The 20,490-nt window shown below is 44.0% G+C and overlaps 1 protein-coding gene across 9 annotated transcripts in view; it reads left to right on the forward strand.

Moving 5' to 3' along the window:
* Positions 1-20,490, forward strand: part of LOC147333167 (RNA binding protein fox-1 homolog 3-like) — a 434,532-nt gene that overhangs the window by 323,553 nt on the left and 90,489 nt on the right. Inside the window, exon 1 of one of the 9 annotated variants that reach the window (XM_086290158.1) lies at positions 6,854-7,266. The exons of the other annotated variants lie outside the window; for them this stretch is intronic. Coding sequence (XP_086146284.1) covers positions 7,141-7,266 — 126 coding nt within the window. The 5' untranslated portion in view covers positions 6,854-7,140. Of the gene's footprint in view, positions 1-6,853; positions 7,267-20,490 lie in introns of those variants that run through there. 9 annotated transcript variants of the gene reach the window in all.

Below are 20,490 nucleotides of genomic sequence, written 5' to 3' on the forward strand. Positions count from 1 at the left end.
GTTAAACAGAAACCCTTTCCTCTCGGTGCAGAAAGCTGGTCAGCCTTGAATGCAGACCGAGGCTGCAACTTGACGTGATGCTGTAAAGTGCAGATATGGGAGCGGAGGAATTAAAAAAAAAAAAAAAAAAAAAAAAAAAAAAAAAGACGAGCTACATACGTTTGTTATCTCTAACAGATATGACACAACCTTTAATTAGTGGGGATCCCTGAAGCTCTGGGCCTGAGATATAATCAGCGGACCTTTAGCAAGAGCACAACCCTCCCCTCTCTGGGTACCCTCGAGGCAGGCTGATCGAGGCGTCCTCATGCCCCCTCTTCTACAGCGGGGTTGGCTGGCACTCTGGAGATGCCAGATAATGAGGAAGCCTGTCAGAGGGGCACTTCAGCGGTGCCCCTCCAAAGGCCTCACTGCTTCTTAACAAAATCCACCAGCACCAAACACTGCTGCTTTGTTTTCCTCAGAGTGCGCCTCCAGAGGTCTTGGCTGCGTGTCCGGCAGGGTGGAGCGCCCCCCCGGAGAATGTGACACATCCCTGTATTTATTTTCATACGCATTTAGAATGACTGGATCGCTGAATAATATTGCATAATGCTCACGCTGACATGTTTGTGTTTTGTTCAGACTCTGGTGGTCGTCCTGATGGGGGAGCTGTGTCCATAGTGAAGTGCAGGGTGCAGTAGCAAAGTACATCTATTCAGCTGCTCTGCAGTCTAGAGATACTTGGCAAATGGTGCATTTGAGAGCAGACACACACCCACAGCTTTATATGCATAACCAACATTTCAGCTAAAAATATATAAAATATTCAGTTACTAAGAAATGAGAAAAAAAGATGAATTGTTCGGAACGGTGCCTTTTTAATTGAACTGATTGTTTCAGTGAATATTACCTGCAAAATATAAAATTGTTTTCTTTGCATATTAGGATTGCATTAGGAAAATATTTTATATGTGGCGATGCACGGCTATATATATATATATATATATATATATATATATATATATATATATATATATATATATAAAAAGGCTGTAAAACATTTGGCCCAAAAATCTGCAAAGTGTGACAATTTCAGACAAGTCATTAATTAACATTCACCGGTATTCCTGTGATAGCGGTGCCAGCGTTGCTACACTGCAGGCTCTTTAAAGCCAAGTTGTTTGGATCATAAAGAAGTAAAATGCTGTTGTTGTTTAGCTCTGTGCACATGCAGCGACAGTCGACCGAGTTAATGTAGGAAAACAGAAATTTGAAAAATCGACACGTCGAAATTCCACATATTTTTCCTAAAACATCTCAGCCTGTTCATCGTGTTTTTTTGTTCTTTTTTTAAATGAATGCATCATTAAATTTGAATGTTTTCAGTACTACTTGTACTTTTACACAGTAAAAAGTATTAGGTAAAACTCCTTACCTAATACTATCGGCCTGCTTTCTATCATTACACATTCTATCTGTCGGTGTATCTATCACGCTCGAGTGATGATAGCTTTAGTAATTAAGATCCCGGATTCATTCATGAATGAACGATTGAACGAGTTTACTTTTTCTTCATGATCTAATCATGATTAAGTGATGGTTTCAGCCAAACCCTGAATTGGAAGAGTCATTACACACCAACGATTTATACGTTACAGTGACTCGACAAATATACAATTACTTCCTGCTTTATAAAATATGTTTGAATATAAATTAAAAATGCAAAGTCAAGTGTAAAGTTGCAGATATCTTTGAATACCTTAATGCAGTATTTTATACTTATTGATACTGGTCAGCGAAGTATGTGTCTTCCCCCACTGTCAGAGTGATGGAGTTAAGGGAAATAAACAGTCATCTCTTATGATGATTAGTGTGAGTGTGCTCTATTGATCAGCGGTCATACGATAAACAGCGGCGAACTGGAGTGCGCCGCCAATCGTTTGGGCCCCATTAGTCGCCGCTTGTATGCCTTTGATTATTGCTGAGTGTGCTCCCAGTGCACGTGATGGCTTTTTACTGCAAGAACTGCTGCTTTCAACCTTTCTTGGAGGAGCACATTAACGTAGCGCCGGCACAAAAGACAAACACGGGCTCATATACAAAGACAGAGGAGATGCTTTTGAAGGAGATTGAACACACATTTTAAAGCTCGCATTGCCCGAAACGAGCCCAGAGCGGAGACTCGACAGAAATGTGCACACACCTGCAAAATCCCGCGCGCCTGCTGACTTAATGACAATCAAACACAAGTCCGGACTCAGAGGGTAAATCGTGGTCTTTAACAGGACGGTAACAGAGGCGGGCAAAGACGTGACAGAGGCGACGGTGACAGTGATGATGATGGTGATTGTGGTAATAATCATTACGCTGATTATTACGGGCCTGCCACAGCAATGTGGTGATTGCACTTGAAGGAAGAAATGGAGGAAGACAAAGGGTGATGGTGACAAAACTGATCGTGATGATTAAGATCACTTTTTTTTTTCTTTTTGTGATCAACTATGAGCCGTTCGCTGCAGTTGTTGATCTTTCTTTAATTGGCAGAGCAGCAGTGTGTGGAGTTAACTGAGGATATCTCTGCTGTTTGAGGGCTTTGATTTCACATGACATAAAGAAAAGGCACCGTTGAGAACATTCCAGAAACTCCCTTTGAAGGGAGTGATCTGGCAGTGCTCATTTGAATTATTAACTGGGTGAGACAGACAGATACAGAAAAAAGAAAGACAAAAAAAAAAGGAGCCAAAAAGCAAGAGATGGAAAACGCATAGAGGAGGGACGGAGAGATGGATCCCCATCTGTAGCAGGCGATGCCAAACTGTTAATCCTAAAGCACGCCCAGATATCAGCGAGGACTGGTCTTTGCATCAAACAGTCAGGCCAATTATACAGACAAAGCGTGTATATTGGTAATGAAGATGACTACCAATAAAGGTGAGTGCTTATTTCATTTAATGATTTTTCTATTATTTCGTTTTTCTCTTTGAAGTTAGCGAAATACACGACCGAATATGTAATTACAGGTCAACTATCCCCCTGTGGCTGCTTGGAATTATTTAATCTGCAGAGGGAGTGTCCCAGAGAGAGTTAATTCTCCTCTGCCGCCGTGTTGTGTCTCCCACAGCAGGACCCAATTATTACTGTCATTACGGCCACAACGCCAAACCTAGAAGGTGACACATCAGGTAATGTACGTGCAGAAAAATGGGAATAGCAGAACTTTGTAGATCTACATATGCATTGTGTAGATCAGAGCATTAAGCAAGCAGAGCTGCTTCTTAGCATGAAATGGGCATGAACAAAAATACATGCTGATTATAACGATACAACTCAATAACTGGGTGAAACTTTAGTAGAAAGAGGCACACATGTTATAGCTAGGTCTGCTCCAGACTCACTAATTTGTCTGTTGAGAAAAAAATCTAAAATTTGTTCCTTTATTTATTTATTGGACAAAATAAAGGAACATTTACTCAGATAATGGTAAGCAGTCTTATTGTTTTAAAAATAATAATATAAAAATAGCCGTCTATTGTTGCGTAGGGTTTGTGAAATTGCTGTGGAGGGTTCTGGGTTGATAATGCGTTGTTGTATGTTGTGTTAAGATTCAATATTGAGGAAGGGTACAAGAGGTGATCGAAGAATAACCACACCGATCCGGCCGGGTGAAGTCAAACGATGATTTTAATGAATACACGCGTGGGAAGACAACTCTGTACGCAGACAGGAAGTAGTCTTCGACTTAATCAAAGCATGAACAGATATTTTATAGCATCAGGGTTTGTTTACTGACGCCCCTTCATGCGTCACAGATACATTTTATACATAGATCAGATCAACATCATCATGACTTTTCACCTAGAAAATCATCTTCTATTTTCATGACTAGCCCTTCCTGTCTACCTTTCAGTTCTTGTCTTGTTCCTCTTTCTTGCCGAGACACCAAGAAACGGTTCCTCTTTTACCAAGACAATTTTGCAGTTACGGCCAAACATAACTAACCTCTCCTCTAAATAAATCTAATTTAAAGTGTGTGTGTGTGTGTGTGTGTTGACCTCACATGCTCTTTGTGTCACCTCTTCACCTACTGTCTGTGTCTCGTCCTCAAATGCTCTTTCTCAATTCACCTGTTGCACTTCTGACCTTTTACCAGACCAGAAGCTCACTGAGACTATGTGTATGTCTTCTACTAAATAAATGTTTTAATCAAGAACCTCTACTAAAACCTTAATATAAAATGACCTGATATAAGTGTTTTGTAAGCATGTATTGCGATTCCTTCTATGGCTCCAAGTCACTTGCACAATAGATTGTCCGAACATCGCGCCGAACAAAGCTTCCGACCCCCAATTAATTGACCGAGCTCCAACTCTTTAATAAGCACAGATATGCATTGTGTATAAAATAGTCATAACTGCTTAAGGCCTTCTTAAAGCTATCTGTTACATTGTTAAAGCCTCGTCTTAGCCTGCGGCTCAAAATAACTTCCTGCTTCTTTCTACATACAACTTCCTGTCAGCCTGCAACTCAGTCTTTCTGAAAGAGACACACACTGTTCTACCCCTGAATCAAGAACCTCCAGATTTTATTATTAATGCAATGGTAATGATGACAATTATTTAACTATAGCAGTAAAATAATTTCCCTCCTCGACAGTTGGTATTATATTCACAGTTCTTTTGGTCATGTTGGGTTTTCTCTACCTTCGTGTTGGTCGAGTGAAGCAGTGACACCACGGGTGCAGCGGGTAGCTGTTTCAATGACCACCCCCCATGTTGACCCTGAAAAAAATCTAGACAATTCTTATACATATATCTACTGATTGAATCGCCTTCTATGATTTCCATTTTCAAGTCTTCGTCCGTACAATGACGTGTTTTAGCGTTCGCTCGGACAGTTTGCATTAACTTTTTAAAAGTTCTTTGAAAGTTCAAAACGCTGCTGTTACTTTGCTCTAGCCTGTCTCGTTAACTGGTAACCTTTACTGTTCGGACCGACTCTGCCGCGATGAAGATGAGGCAGGAAGAGAAAGTGCCACAATGCTACATGAACTGGACCTTTATTTCCTTTCTTATAGGGCACCCAACACGCTACACAACAATCAGATAACTGTTACACTGAAACTCAGGCATCTCTAAACACTTTGCAGCTGATTACAATCACTTAATCACCTCTATTAGCATGCACTTCACAATGCTGCAGCAAAGTGCTGGTAATGTTACATCTTACACCCTCAGTCACTCACTTTCTGCTACACCGGACCTGCGCTACACACAAATGATCCACAAGGCCACCTTCTTTGAAAGCAAAGCTTTGGCCGGTACTTCTAAATGAAGAGAATCACTGCACCTCAGATTCAGCTTCTCATTAGTCAACCACGAGCACAGAACGTTCTGTCTTGTGGATAAACGAATGCTCGACTCATAGAATTAGAGTCGGATCAATTGATGCTTCGAATCATTGATTTTCAGCATTGACAGCCTTAAGCCTGATCCGTGCTCGTCACCTTTTTCCAATACAGTTCCGGGCCTTCACATGAAGGCAGCATCCCTCATGTTATCCATGTCTAAGGAACTCCTATTGTCTTCTGTTGAAAATCCAAAGCTATGAGCATAACAGTCGATCTCAACAAGAACCCAAAAGACAAAAATCAAGTAAAGAGTTTAATAGTTTAATGTCAGTCTGGATCATACTACATCCATGCCTTAAATTTCTCCAGAGGTTCATGAATATTTGGAATAAGGTTAAGCTGAATTAGCTAAGTTAAGTTATTCGTGATTGATCCTTGTAGGGAAATTGCATTAAACCCATTCTCGGTATTGGGATTAAGAACCAGCATCAGTTCTAGGCATGTGCACTGGTCAAAGCCCCTTTGGAGAATCTAACCTGCATGTTATTAATGGCAGGAATAACTTACATTCACAGAGAGAACATTATTAGACAAATTTCTAAATATATCAAATGTTTTGGATGACGTTCTCGAGAGTAAACACATCTGGCCAAACCCAGTCGATGACCCGAGTTCTGCCTTTCTCTGCTGAAACATCAAGGGTCTGAATCCAGGGCTGCGTTGGATAACATTCAAGCTGGATTTCTTGCTTTTCCCCCCTCTGACTTCGATCTCTATACCCAACTGGTGCCCGTGATGTAATGAATACATCTTGTGCATTCTCTTTGTCTGCTTCTTTTAAAGCAGTATCAAAGAGAATTAATCAGAAAAATACATTAAAAGGAAGCTCGAAGTTGTTTTTCTTGTACAGTTTAGCGTGCTCTACAGTACATGCTTGGCTGAATGCATGTTTACAGCTGAGTAGATGAAGAGGGATGTCACGACTGGGCCTAATCACAGCCTGTTTTTGTGTAAATGCACTTTCCCCTGGCTTTACGGATAGATCTGCTATACGTGCCGTGCGGTTTATGTCCTTGAGCGCGCGCGCACGCACAGGGGGAGGAGAGGGAGGTGCTGCCCGACCACCGAGGGGGGTGTGTGTTTATGTGTGCTTTTGCGGGATGGGGGGGCCGCAATTAAAAGGCAGCATGCAGTGTCCCACGAGGTGCTAATGCCCAGGATCAGCTGTTCTAATGTCATTCACATCCCCTCTGCTATTCAGCCAGCCCGTTTGATGTATGAATCCACCAGGGACTTCATCAGTACCCCCCCTCCCCCCCTTTCATTCTACCAGCACCTCTTTCATACCCCCACCCTAACCTACCCAACCCCCTGTCGGCTCTTCAACCCCTCCTCCTCCTCCCGAGCTTGCACAGAACCTCCCCTTCTGTGTCTGAATGCTTATGTTGGCTTTTATCGCACACAAAGTAAACAGAGTCGCGCCAGGGATAGTGAGCGAGAGAAAAGGGGAGAGAGAGAGATCGGCAGAGACCGAGAGAGAGAGAGAGCGAGCGTGAGAGAGAGAGAGTGCAATAGTGATAAACGTGGAACATGCACATTGTCTGCGCACCGCTCGCCTCCCTGCTACATCTTCAATAGCGACACAAAAGCCAGCAAAAGGGAAATTTAAAAGGCAAGAGGAGGCAGAGGAAGGGAACTGATCCGAGGAGGGAGAGAGAGAGAGAGAGTGAGTAAGTGAGTGGGAGCGAGCGAGCCAGAGAAAGAGAGAGAGAGAAGAAGGAGAGAGTAGAGCAAAAGGATCTCCCTGCTAAATGCGCAAAGCGTCCCGTCACCCCACGCTGAGCTCCATGGCCAACTCCGGCTGCCTCCTGCTCTCCGGCTCCGGGATGCTACCTCACTCGCTCCAGTGTCCCCCTGCCTTCCTCTACCTGCCCGAGGTAAGACTGAACGATGCTCGCTTTGTCGACCCTCGCTCTCTCTCCTCTCCCTCGCTCTGCATCCCTTTTCGTCTCTCCGTGCGCTCCTCGGCAGCACGTGACGGCATCGCGCTCGCTTTGTGCTGTTACTCAGAGTACTTTCACCCGCCTAACCCTTGACCCTCAGCCTGCCTTTGAGGAGTAGAAAGAGGGGGGCAGGAGGCGGAGGTGGAGCGGGGATCACCTCCTTTAATTCTACCCTCTGAACCGTCCCGCTCTTCATCGCCTCCCGTCTTCCTCTTCTCTCTCCAGTGCCTCCCTTTTTTTGAGTGAAATTAAAGCAGTGAATTAGCGATCGCTGTGACGTGGGAGCACGCAGCGTTTGTGTACAACAGTCGCTTCATGACTCATTGTGCTTGGAAATGTTTTCTCGGTCAGTCTGTTGTGCTCTGTCACTTCTGTGCTGCAAAGATGAGGCAATTTTACAGTTAGTTGTGTTTTTAAATGGGAAAATTCCTTTTAAAAAATTGCTTCTTTATCTCAGATTTTTTTATGCAAGTAGATGCCAACTTTTTCTGTAGCTGACTGCAAAAAACACTCCTCGTTTATCTACATGTGGTAGTTGTGCATGTGTTACCCAGTCTGATCCCTGCCTGTGTTTGCTAAAATCACATGAATCTTCAAGACACGAATTTAAATTTTAACCCTGAATTTAGGAAGTTAAAGCTTCGAGGGCTTTGAGGAGTAACGAACAAAGCAGTGATGACACGAGATCGCTCCTATTTGAATTATTATTACAATGTGTGCAGTTTATTTTTGTTATGAGCTTCAAAAAGAAAAAGTCCACATTTCTTGGTCATCTCCTTTTTTGGACTATCCTTGCCGTATAATCCTTTGATTTCATGTGGTTACGGGCAACAGAAAATCTCTATTTGTTTAAAACACACATTAAGGTTTAAACTAAAACTGCTCTCACCGTGAGATTTGTTTAAATTTAACAAAGCAAGCGCCTCGTTCTTCACCCCTTAATTTTTCTCATAGTGGCAACACTTTGAATAATTATATCTCTCAGCAAATTAACATTGATTTTTTCCTTTTTGTGCGTGTGCGCGAGTGTGTTTGCCATCCTCCTTTGGAAATTGATTCTGTCACTGATCCCCTTGTTTTGTGAAACCTGAAGACTGCTTCTGAAGGGAGGTGAAAAAATCAACAACAAGGTGACTCTTAAGAGCCCGTGCGCCTGTCTATCTGCTGAATAATTCACATGTTTTAATTCAGCGAGTTGGGGGCGGGAGCGCTGTTAGTGGTGGGATGATGGGTGCGTGGGGGGGGGTTGGTGTCGAGCGTCCAATTCTGTTTTTACTACCGGCACCATGTGTTGCTGTAAACAGAGTGTGTTACTGCAGTGATTGAGGGGAAATAACGGCGCTGGAAAATCCTGCTTTCAATCTCCCGTTTTGAGCCGTATTCCTCCCACTTTCTCCCCAACGCCATCACGGTAATGGCCCTCACCACCTCCCACCCATCTGTCCAGAGTGGGCACACCCCACCAGCCGGGCTGTGATTGGGAGGGAGGGAGGGGGAGTAGTGGGGGGTGCAGGGCATGTGGACAGCCAGGTGTCATCAGCACACGCAAACTGTGGAGGAAGCCAAAGCCGCCTCCAAAAACTCGAATAATGGTTGAATGTTCGTTATCGCTTATTGAAAATTTGAGGGGACAAAAACGCTTTGAAGACCACAACCTTAAATGTCTTGATTCGACACGTGGATCCTTCTGAGCGCCTTTCCACAAGCGAGCACGATGTAACGCGAGCGAGTTTAGGTGCATCTACCTTCCACTACATCCTGTTACCTCCAAATCCTCGGGACGAGCCTCTGGAGCGCGTGTGTGCGCGCGTGTGTTTTGGTCCACAGTGGATTCCTTTAAAGTCCAAGTCAGAGCTGAAATTGAAACTTCCTGTGTGCTATTTTCATGAAACATCCCCCCTTTTGTTTCAAATCCCTTTAATGTATCAGCAGCTTTTGTTCCTTTTTTCTTTTCTGTTTATTTCTTTTTTTCCTCCTTCTTTGCGGTAAATCCTCGCCCTGCAGCGCTGTGAGAGGAAGCAACCCTCTGAGTCACACTGTGGCCAGCGTCTCTCCCCCACATCACCCATCCTTCGTAGCATGCCGCCTGTGTTCCCCCGCCTTTCCCCTCTCCTCCTCCTCCCCCCGCCGCCGACACTCTCCCGCTTCCTCCCGTTCGCCACAGTGCAGAGCTGCAGCATCGGCTCGTGTAAGATGACAGCCAGCGAACAGAAGGGGAATAGATTGAGGTGATAGCCTCTGCCTCACAGTTTGTTTGCATTTCAAATAAGACACTGTATTAAGTTGGGCTCCGAACAGCTTTGCTTATTATGTGTGAACATGGTGCTGCATGATATCACAGGAAGACAGGAGTTTATTACATAAAAGATTAGCAAAGCATACCTTGCCTTTATTTGTGTGCAGCAGTGTTTGGGTGTGTGTTCTCAGGCAGCTTGCTTTGATGCTCTTTGTAGTCGGCTGCGGTGCATATAAATCCCGGCTAAATGTTTGTTTTCATTAACACAAGGAGAGACTCCCTGCGGTGTGGTGGGAGAACTGTGGGCTTCTGATTACACACGCGCGCGCACAAAAAGTGGCAGTATCACACCACCGCTGAAGGGCCTTTCCTCCTCCGCGACACGGGGAGAGTTTCTCCGCCACACGGGGTGCCGGCTTCATCCTTCCGCAGGATGATGTCACTTTTCCTCTACCCTCAATTTGTATTGTAGGGGCTCGTTTCGTGAGTTATGGCGCTGGATATTGAAGGAGTTATGAATTACAGTGTGGTGAGACTTTTATGGGATGCAGTGCTCACCGCTGTAGGCCCGTATTAAAGTATAAATATATTTATGGTACAAGCTGAAGCTAACGGGGGTAGCTCAGGTTTGCTGGTGGTAGTTAGTAGCTGTCTTCAGAGTCATAAAAACATGGCATCTCATGGATTTTCTATTTACCAGGCGCTGGGTGGGCATATGGCGACGCTCGTAAATGTAGCTCTATTATCTAAGACGGTGCTGTTGGGCGGGAAGCTCGGCGTCACTTATGTCTAAAGAGGAAAAAAGCAGCCGTTCTTATTGTCTTGATGTCACATCTCTCTCCAGTCTTTGCCTCAGACTTATCTCGAGATCTCCCGTGTTCTAAAAATGTCTTCCTTTGATTTGTAATTGGATTTTCTATCGTGGCATTCCACTCTGCCGGTGTCTATTGGTATTGTTGCATCTATTGATTTCTTTTTTGTGGCTTCTTCGGGCCGGGTGTTTTGAATTTCCCCCTTAACTGTACACGGCTTTGGTATCGCTCTAAACGGTTAGGTCACCTCGAAGAGGCGATCCTTTCATGTCGGTGGATCCTGCGAGGAATTGCCCGGGCTCTCTGGTTTCAGCGGCCTCCTCCTCCTCCTCCTCTCCTCTTCCTACTCACGCTGATCTCTTTTTACGCCTGCACTGGTACCGACTCTCTCCTTGCTCTCTCACACACACACTCACACACTGATAAATCTGGTTAAAGGCGAGGAATGCAGAGAGGAGAGTAGTGGGAATACTCGTGACACACTTCCCCCCTCAGTTCGGGCCTTGATCCTGCCTCCCAAAGCGCCACTATTCAGGGGGACTTTAGATATCGAAGGATTCAGGTTGGTGGTCTCTCGGGGACGGGCTAATGCGCACCGTGCAGAGACGGCTCCTTCCTGGGGGATAATTATTGTAGGCCAAGCTGTACTATTGACAGCTGTAAATGGAGATGCTGTCTGTAACTGGGGAGGACTAATAGGTTTTTGTCTCTACGTGGGCTCTCGTTAGGCCCGTGTGGGCACATTGGAGACGAGTCTGAGAAGTGAGTCAAGGCCAATGGGACTCGGCGGGCCTGCCACCTCCCCCACGACATCTTGGGGGGAAAAGGGGTTAAAACACAACAGCCGTGGCTCTTAATGGCAACGAATCATATTATTTGTCCTTAATATTCCTTATTATTAATCTAGCTTTTTGTTTGTGTTTTCCCCTTTGCTCCCATAACCCCACTGAAAATGGCCCCCGGACTAATTTGTTGAAAGATGTCCACCTTCAGAATCGCTGTGACCCAACTCCTCTCGTGTAAAAGCCTAGAAAGATGGACGAACGCGTTGTCGGTTTTAATCTTTTAGGAAAACCGTTAACAAGAAGAAAAGCACAAAAAACACCTGCAAGCCAAACCCAGATGTTGTGATTAGGGATCTGCTTTCACCGGCTATCTGATTCTCATTTGTTGTGTTTCTATAGATAAACTGTGTATTTGAAATATTCCATTATATCACAAGGCGACGCCAGCTTTGTTGTTTTTCAGTCAGTTTTAGCTGAGCACAATTCACTCAGATTCAATCAGGCACAAATCAAAAAAACTTTAAACCCAATTTCATGGGCTCTAGAATATACCTCTCAATATGTTCAGTGTTTTGGTGTGAAATCATTCAGAGTCTTTCTCTCGCCGCTGTTCAGCTGTTTTGTCCCTTAAACAGCTGATTCATAGCAGCATAACAAAGGCGGAGGGACTGATTGAAATGTTTTCTCACTTTTCTCTGCCCCGGAGGAGAATTGTAAATCACAGCTCAGTCGTTTATTTTGAAATTTCATTTGGTGTGTGAGCGAGTGCTGCCTTGTTCTTCACAGAGACTTCACAATCAGGTTGTGTGTGTGTGTGTGTGTGTGTGTGTGTGCTTTTCTTAAGGCTACCCACCGTCTTACTCCACTAGACCTTTGTAAATGGAACAAAATTAAATTTGTTCCCTGTATAGAAGAATGGCACAAACAGTGCAATAGGTTTACTCACCAACAAAGACTTCTCCACTGGGAGTCTGACTGTATTTTTAATGCGAACGTACATATTTGAGCTGACATATCTCTATTTATTTGCCTCCCCGTGAGGAACTGTTGTCATCTGTAGGTGGATGGTGCAGGGCTCTGCGTGCGCGGGGCCGTGCAGCGCATCGATAAATGTGTATTTACATTTTGCCAATAATGCTAAATATCTCCCAGTCATTAATGGTGAGCGTTAGCTTGGAGTGCTCTGGACCTGTAGTGTCAGTAAATTAGCATTCACGGCGCCGCTCATGCTAATATACTCAACTTCTGGAAAACAAAGCTGCAGTCGCAAATGTCCTCACCTCGCAATAATTAGCCGTCGCTTTTTTTCTTTCCTTTTTTTTTTTTAGACGGAGGCAAATATCTAATGAAGCTTTTAATTAACATCTGTGCTAAACATTTACTGGTGTGCATTGCACAGAAATGAGGAAATATGACACCACAGGCGGTGTTTTCTGTGCTACCTGCTAATGCAACGTGAAAAACTCACCGCCCTTTGGATGTTGTCTAAACTCTGAGATTTTCTCTTGATTCTTGTTACCGTAGAAAGACACAGAGGTTAGAATAAAGGCTGCCGGTTGCTCTGCTGCTCTACTGCAGTATTTCCCACCCAGGCCACTTAATACAGCGCAGGAATCTCAGCCTCTCGGTTCTCCCGAGTGCTCCTTCAGGCCAAAGCGAGCCTGAGCAGGTGGAGGAGACGCCGAGAGGGAGAAAGACAAGACGCACAACACGACGCCTCCCTGTCTTTACACTGCAGGAGCTCTAACTACATCACTCTCTCTCACACACACACCAGCTCATACAGTCAGAGCAGCATGAAGACAGGGGGATAACCTCGCAGTAGAAACTGTTTGCAGCCTCTTTTTTTATCCCTGAGAATAAAACCTGACCTGAGGTTTTTCTATTTCTACAAATGGCACGCTAAAATGCTTAAGCAGCCAGACCAGCTTGAGTCCAATTATTTCTTTACTGCAGTATCTTAGCCAGCTGTGATTATTATGTTTATAATGTGGTGTCACTCTCACACTGTCCTTCAAGCATTCTCCTCGCGGCGGGATCCTCTCAAATGAGACGTATTACCCTGTGTGCTGAGTTAACAGAGTGGCCGTACGAGTGAGAGCGGAAAGAAAAAAAAAAAGCCATCACAAGCCATTAAAAGCACTGCACCTTTTTATCACCAGCAGCTTAATGGCAGTGGTGAACAGCAAAGCATTATTACAGTTCTCCTTGTGCTCCTGCAAGCGTGTTTTCGCCACTGCCAGAAGGCACGCCGACAAATAGATCTCCAGACAAACGCTCAAATTTTGTTTTTCAAAAGGTCATTATCCGTCTTCGTCGGAGCAGCGAGCACGATGCACGGGAGCCAAGTTTGGGGAAATGATTCCTCACGTCAGGAAGAAGTTTCTCTCCCCTCGCCGCCTCCTCCCGGTCTCAGTGTTTCATTTTTAAAGGATGCACTCGTGCTGCTGTTTTTGACTACTAAGAGGCACCCTGGGTCACCCGCTAAAGAAGATCAATATTTGAACTATGCTGTTGTGGGTCAGCATGTACGCGTGTATAAAATTAAATGGGCCTTGAAATTGATTTCAAGTTCTCCTTGAAAAAGTCTACAGGTATTCTGAAACGAAACCAAGATGCCGCAGAGGGGAGCTGACCTCCGCTCAGGCAGGCTGGTAATTGTTTTTGTTTCCCCAAATTAAATGAGCCCTTTTATTATCATTATTATTATTATTATTTCTGGGATGCAGAGCTGGACATCTGAAATTGCCGGTTATGGCACGCTGGTTTTTAGAGACCTGAAGTCATATAAAGTAATGGCCGGGGTTCCTCCACCGGCTACTCCTTTTTACCACTGCGATACGAACGACTGTGGGATGGACTTTAAAATAAAAAATGGGACCTTTTGCTTTAGTTAATCTCAGCTCTGCACTGCGTGAGCAGTAGGAGAGAAGAAAACGTTGTTTTGCCTCTTTCCTCGCAGGCAGCCAAACAGGTATCTCGCTGATTACTCTGTTTCTGCTTTGGGTAATCGGTAAGAAAGGAGAGAAGCTCATGTAATTTACCTCAAATCAGAGCCGCCCTCCCTCCTCCTCCTCTTCCTCCTCCTCGCTTTTCCTCTCCTTAGATGGAGAGTCTAAATATCACTGCTTTTTCTTGCAGCACTTTGTTAGTGGAGCACGCCTCTGTGTTTTTCTAAAATCATCTATCAAGGTGAGATCTGTGGGAAAGAGCAGCGCCTCGGGCTTCCTCTCCATGTGCTTATGAGGTTTTATTAGGTCCCACAGGACCACTGCTTTGGTGTGTGTTAAAAACAAATGGAACTTACAAATTACAGATTACAGCCTTCACGGGCGCGCGTGCGTCCACCTTGCAGCGTGTGTTTGCGAGCGGGCGGTGTTTTTGTGCAGAGACTGAGGCGAGCGCGGCCACTTTAATGAAGGAATGTTCTCGTGTGTGTTTGTGGCACAAGCAGCGCAAAAGCGTCTATGTCGGCCGCTGCTGCCGGGCGGGTGCTGCATTAGCGGTGATGGCGAGGGTCGGTGTCAGGTTGACTGTGTTTTGGCCTGATGGGTCAGTTCAAGTAAATTACACTGAGAAAAATGTCGTTTTTTTCCATCTCTCTTACTTTTAGTGATATTTTGCCGTCTCTGTAAACGCAACAGCAGAAATCCTGGGTTTTCCAAGGAGACGTGTCACAGTGTTAATGTGTTTGAAGCTCGTGCACTGGACATTATATACGTTAGAGGCGGGTGAAGCTCTGTTTTGCTGGATTTGGTAGAATTAAAGCGCGCGTAAATGGCGGCATCGGTGCGTACCTGCATCGTTTTACATAAAGCAGCCACGATACCTATGGAGGTAAAACTTAGAAGGGGGTCGACAGTGTTTGTGTAATTACTTTCACCGCCTGAAGGGATCGTTTTACGCTGCAGATTTAACACATCGCAGAACAATAGCTGACAAATTTAATGTTTGTCTCCGATATCCGTCCCCGCCGGCTAGAAATGGAAACCACCTGGGCTTCAGTGTTAAAGACTCGAGGCTGACGTGCACGTGTGGGCCTATCGCAGCTACATCAGGATCAGTGCGTGTGTTGTCTGTATAACATTTTGTTGCTTAGTTGGATGTAATGCAGATACTTTAGAAGCGGTGCTACGAGGCTCTGGAAATAACAGCAGTTTCCTTCTTTTGTTTGTAAGAAAGCAAATATAAATCAGTACCATTCAGACACGATGAGTCTGGTTAACTTTTAATTACTAGCTGATAAGTTTGCACATATAGTCACATTTGGTAGTTTGGACTTACAGACAACCTTCATTCAGGCATGAAGCAATTAGCTGATCAGCTGTTATTTTGATTTGGCTTTTTTTGTTCCAAGTTTGAACTCCAAATAATACTTTATGACGTCATTGAAACGCACGTGTCACAAAAAGGCATTTTCTGATATGTTTTCCATATTTCTTCTTCTTATTTCCCCGTCCCATCGTTTTGAAGCCTGCTCGTCATCGCAGCCGACCAGTATATTGATTTTTAGTTTTTCCACACTCTAATATTTGTTACCAGCTTTGGCACCAGAAATCTAGACTCAGTGGATCGGTGGGCTCCATTAAAGACCTTTGCTTTGTATGCCAACTGTGCACTTCGACCTCTCCGTCTAATTCCTCTGGCCAGTAATTCACATTCGCCGCAGACCATATTAAGCAAAAATATTTTCAAACTACATAAAAGAAAATTTTTCAAACATGGGATTTTTATTAAAACAGCTTCTTTTTTTTAAATGTCTCTGTCCAACTTTTGAGAAATTTCTTTGCAAGTCAATAAAAGGAAGGTGAATATTATCTTTTTCCTGCTGCTGCATAGGGAACAATTACTAATGGAACCAATTTATACAAAAGACATGAAAGAAAAATGTGGACAGCAGACTCATTGTATTAACCAGATTCTTTTGGCAAAGACTGATTGCTTATAACATTTATAATCTTTCTTTTTTCAGTATTTTGAGCAGCTCAAGTAAAAGTAGATCCTGTATTATTGCGTTACAGGAGAAGTCATCAGCATCGCTAGACCCCTTTTAGCGGGGCACGTCCCCCAGTATCGATCGCCTGTGCTGCTGTGTAAAGGACGAGGGGGTTTTTTGGTCTAGGAATGACAAAGCAGCACGGCTAACCTCAGGTCCGTGCACGGCAGCGAGCGTGTTGACACCTGTGAAACACGCATCCAGACTAACTTAATGATGAAATGAAAACGATGTTAAACCCAAGTAGAGCAGGGCGATATGGCCAAAAATATTTATCACGATATATATTTGAAAATTTGCGATAACGATATAACCGACGATATAATTGATGCGAGACAAAATACAACTCCACAACATTACTAGCGCAAAAAGACAACCTTCCATTTATTTTCACTTAAACAAGAAGCTGGTTTTTATGTACATTAAAGCTTTATAAAAATGTAACAGTGCAAATGCAAATTCCTTGCTGAAAGTTTAACCAAAAGGCATTTCCAGTAGAAATGGGCTGACATATCCTGAGCATAACCATGTATAATATCCACTGAAGTTAAAAAGAGGTGCTTTGCAACATTAAACTGCAGTGTGCACTACGCATTTTTCGGACCATAAGGTGCACGGGATTATAAGGCACATTAAGCGAAACAAAGCAGTCAGATAAATCAAACTTTATTAAACTCATTCTTCTTGCTTCCTCCACTTCTGTACCATTGATTCATTAATGTTGAATTCTCTGGCAGCTGCTCTATTCCCATGTTGTTGCAGTATATTAATGACTAACCTCGTATTGTGGATGGATTATCTCAGTTGTTCTCCTGACTGAAGTTTGGTCCGTTTACAACATCCTGCCATGCGATTGCATTTGTCTCTAACCATGAAGAACCTTCACGTTAACTTTTATAAGTGGAAAAGTGTTAGTGTTCGTCCTCCAGCTTCACTGTTTATGTTATGCTAACATAGCTATGTCGCTAGCGATCACGTAGCACATCATTATATACCAGCTAGCCCAACTTCAGTAACCCTACAAACGTCACTGCTGTTTAGTTTCCTGTCTTCATTTATGTTGGAAGTGATAGCAGAGCTGTACGTTTGATTTTTTTCAGAAATCTCTCAGTCAGAACATGCTATATCATGCTTAGGTAACTAGCGAAACTAGCGAGCTAACTTCCGCTAGCTTCCTGCTAACTTCTAACTCCGTTAAATGTAATAACTTTAGTTTTCATGGATGCCTGGATGTTAAACTTCATAGTTACACCTGGTAAAGCAGCAATGCTGATCGTTTTATTAAAGATGAAAGAATTTAGACAGTTTTTAACTCTAAGTGATGCTGCAGTGTTGTTTGACCTGAAGCATACGGAGTTTAGGACCCAGATTACTCCCAGATTTAAGAGCATCTTAGTCCGACAAATATGACAATAACGACGGCCGCTTGCATGTTCTGCAAAAAAATGTGCTTTGTTGTGTATCTGACGGACAAACACCAAACCAGTTCCACATCACTGAAGTTGCACCATTTTTACAAACCAATTCTGGTTCATCTGTTTCACTCAACAATCGGCCATGTGCGTATGAAAACAAAGGCACTGCGCATGCGCGTTTTACTCCCATTCTATCGCGATATTTCATTCTCCTATCGTTGCCTAACATTATACCGGTATTACCGTGAACGGTATAATATGGCCCAGCCCTAAACCCAAGACACTTTTACTTGCTATATTTTATACTTTGCATATAAATAGCTGCCTCGAATTATTTCATTTTCTTATTTCTTCACTCAGTTTAGTCCAGTTTCCTCTGATTTGAAGCCTGAAACACAAATCTGGAAATAAAAAATACATCTTTATTAAAACCTGTAGGATTGTTACTGTTACAGCAGCAGGACAACAGCAGTAACAGCAAGCTAAGCAAAGGAAGTCCATATAGCAGGTTTTAATCCACCAAGGGGGGCAAAAAAGTGCAATTTCAGTTGTGCCCCGGTGGTTTTATGTCTAGGAACGCCCGTGGCAGCCAAATCGAACAGGAGAAATCTGCATGGGTAGATACTACTAAAGATTAGTAAAAAAAAAAAATCCAATTTGGATGAAGCGACCCTTTAAACACAGAGGCGAGGCTTAACGGGGATGAGGATTTTCTATTGCCCACCCCTCCTATTCAGCCCCTTCCTGCTAATTTAATGACTCAGAATTGTAACTCCCAACATTGTTATCATTCAGCAATAGCGAGTAATGAATAGCAATTAACGTTTTCAAAGGAGGGAGTAAAGCTTGAGAGACGTCGCTTTTCACCCAGAAATGTTGAAACACTGCAGCCGGGGAGATACTGTCATGTAGAGAAAGGGCCTAATTTATCTGTCCAGCTGTTTTTGGTAAATAACTTTTTTTTGTTGTTTTGGCGTCTTCCTGTCACGCTGACTGCTATCAGCGCGAATACAAGTAATCGTTCTAATATCCAACACGTTCCGTCTTCCTCAATGAACTGTAATAAACTGTAATAAATTACTCTGCACATTTTGTCCAATGATTGCTCTTTCTGGTGCCCGGCGCAAAAGTGCTAATTAACTGGCTATGAATGAAATTCTAGGGCGGCGTGGTATCAACGGCAGGGAGACAAATGCGATTTGGTTCTGTCGCGAGCGAGTGGAAAATTGCTGTGTAAATTGGAGGTTGTTGCTGCCGAGCGTTTTTCTGTGTGCTTACATTTCATGGGTGAGAATCCAATCTCACAGGGCAGCATGTGCGGACTGCCCTCTCTGATACACTCCACCGTCCTCCACCTACTCTATGATAGCGCTCTAAAAGCTCCCCCAAATCTCTTCACACGCACTCGCATACACTCCCACTGACACAGGGAAACACAAACACATATTTCAAAAGGTAAGAGCCATTGTCGAGCAGAGGAGCCGCGCCAGCTGAGGTAAAGATGTAAGCAGCCTATGCCTGGCAATTTGACTCATCTTCCAATTGGCCAGATTCCCCCGACACTTGATTTCACGCAACGTAAACAGAGCAAATTCTAATTGTCACACTTGTCCTCTCCTCTGCTCTCTTTCTGCATGTTTCCTGCTCGCTTTTACAGATGCAGCGGTCACTTGAGTCAGGAAAAAAAAAAAGAAATCCCACAGTCTCTTCATCCAGACTGGCTTATTGTCCATTTTCGCCTCTTTGCACTTTTTCATCTGCAGCTGCAGTGTCCATTTTTATCTATGGGTTTGGGCAGTTTTGGAGAGAATTACGGTGACAGAGCCATGGAAATGATAGGCTGGCAGTGAGATATCTCTGCCTCATAAATTCTACATTGCTCGAGATAATTTACGAGGGAGGTTTGTGTGCGTAAGACAGACAGCGCTCCGTGGTATCCATCCACTCCACGGCCTCCGTTCACTTCAGCCCCTGCGAGCGCGGTCGATTTATCGAAACAGAATTTATTTTCACGTTCGTTCCCAAAGCATCGCTTTGAATGATTTTGCTCTGAATGTGCCCGCGTATTATTTGTTCTGTCAGGATTATTACAGACAAAAGAGCAAACTAATAGATCTCGCGCGGGGTGTCTACTACTTTACGACTCAGAGGCCTTCACTTTGAGGTATTCTGCCATCAGCAAAGGTCATCAGCTCCCCTGATTGTGCGGTGTGTGCGTGGGGCCGGACCTGAAGGCAAGACAGCTCTGACGCTGGTAATCATTATTCATGCGTACTTCTGTTGGAGCGAGGTTAGCCCCCTGTATGCACTGAAACGGAGAAACTTTTTGCACGCGAAGAAAGATCTTCAGCATCTTTGGATCACGTTTCCTCTGAAAAACTTTCAACTGCAATTAAAGTGCGCGAGCCAGAAGATCTGGATTTTCTTTGTTTTCACTCTTCACCTTCTGCTCCTTTCTGCTTTTATTCCTTTTGTCTTCTTGACGACGTCTGAATTCACCCTCCTGTGTTACAGGCTGATCTGATGAGCAGAATATGGCTGCACCCCGGGGCAATGGAAGTTTACAACTCAGTTAGTACTGAGCTCTGTGTCTCTATCCAGTTAGGTTTTAGGCCTTTATTTTGGTTGCAGTCAGTGCCTCTAGACTTTCCTCCTCATGAGGCCTTTTTCAATAACACCTTCCTGCTGTCTTCCACCATTTAAAAAATGGATGTCTTTGCACAGCCAAACCCCCCTTAAGGGACCGCGCGCAGAGTCCAGTGGGTGTAGCGCAGTACAGTTTATACCCCAGCGGCAGTTAAGAATCACTCTCTTGATCTTAGCGTAAGAGTGTTGCTCAAGGGCCGGTGGAAGCTGCACGTCAGCCGTGTGTTTGCGTTTGAAGAATACTCTATAGGTTTTCCAATCAGCGTCA

This window comes from Aulonocara sp. 'chitande type north' Nkhata Bay, linkage group LG4, assembly GCF_057382095.1.
Source record: "Aulonocara sp. 'chitande type north' Nkhata Bay isolate Kocher_YH1m ecotype deep benthic linkage group LG4, A_spYH_male_GT1.1, whole genome shotgun sequence".
NCBI classification, from domain to species: Eukaryota; Metazoa; Chordata; class Actinopteri; order Cichliformes; family Cichlidae; genus Aulonocara; species Aulonocara sp. 'chitande type north' Nkhata Bay.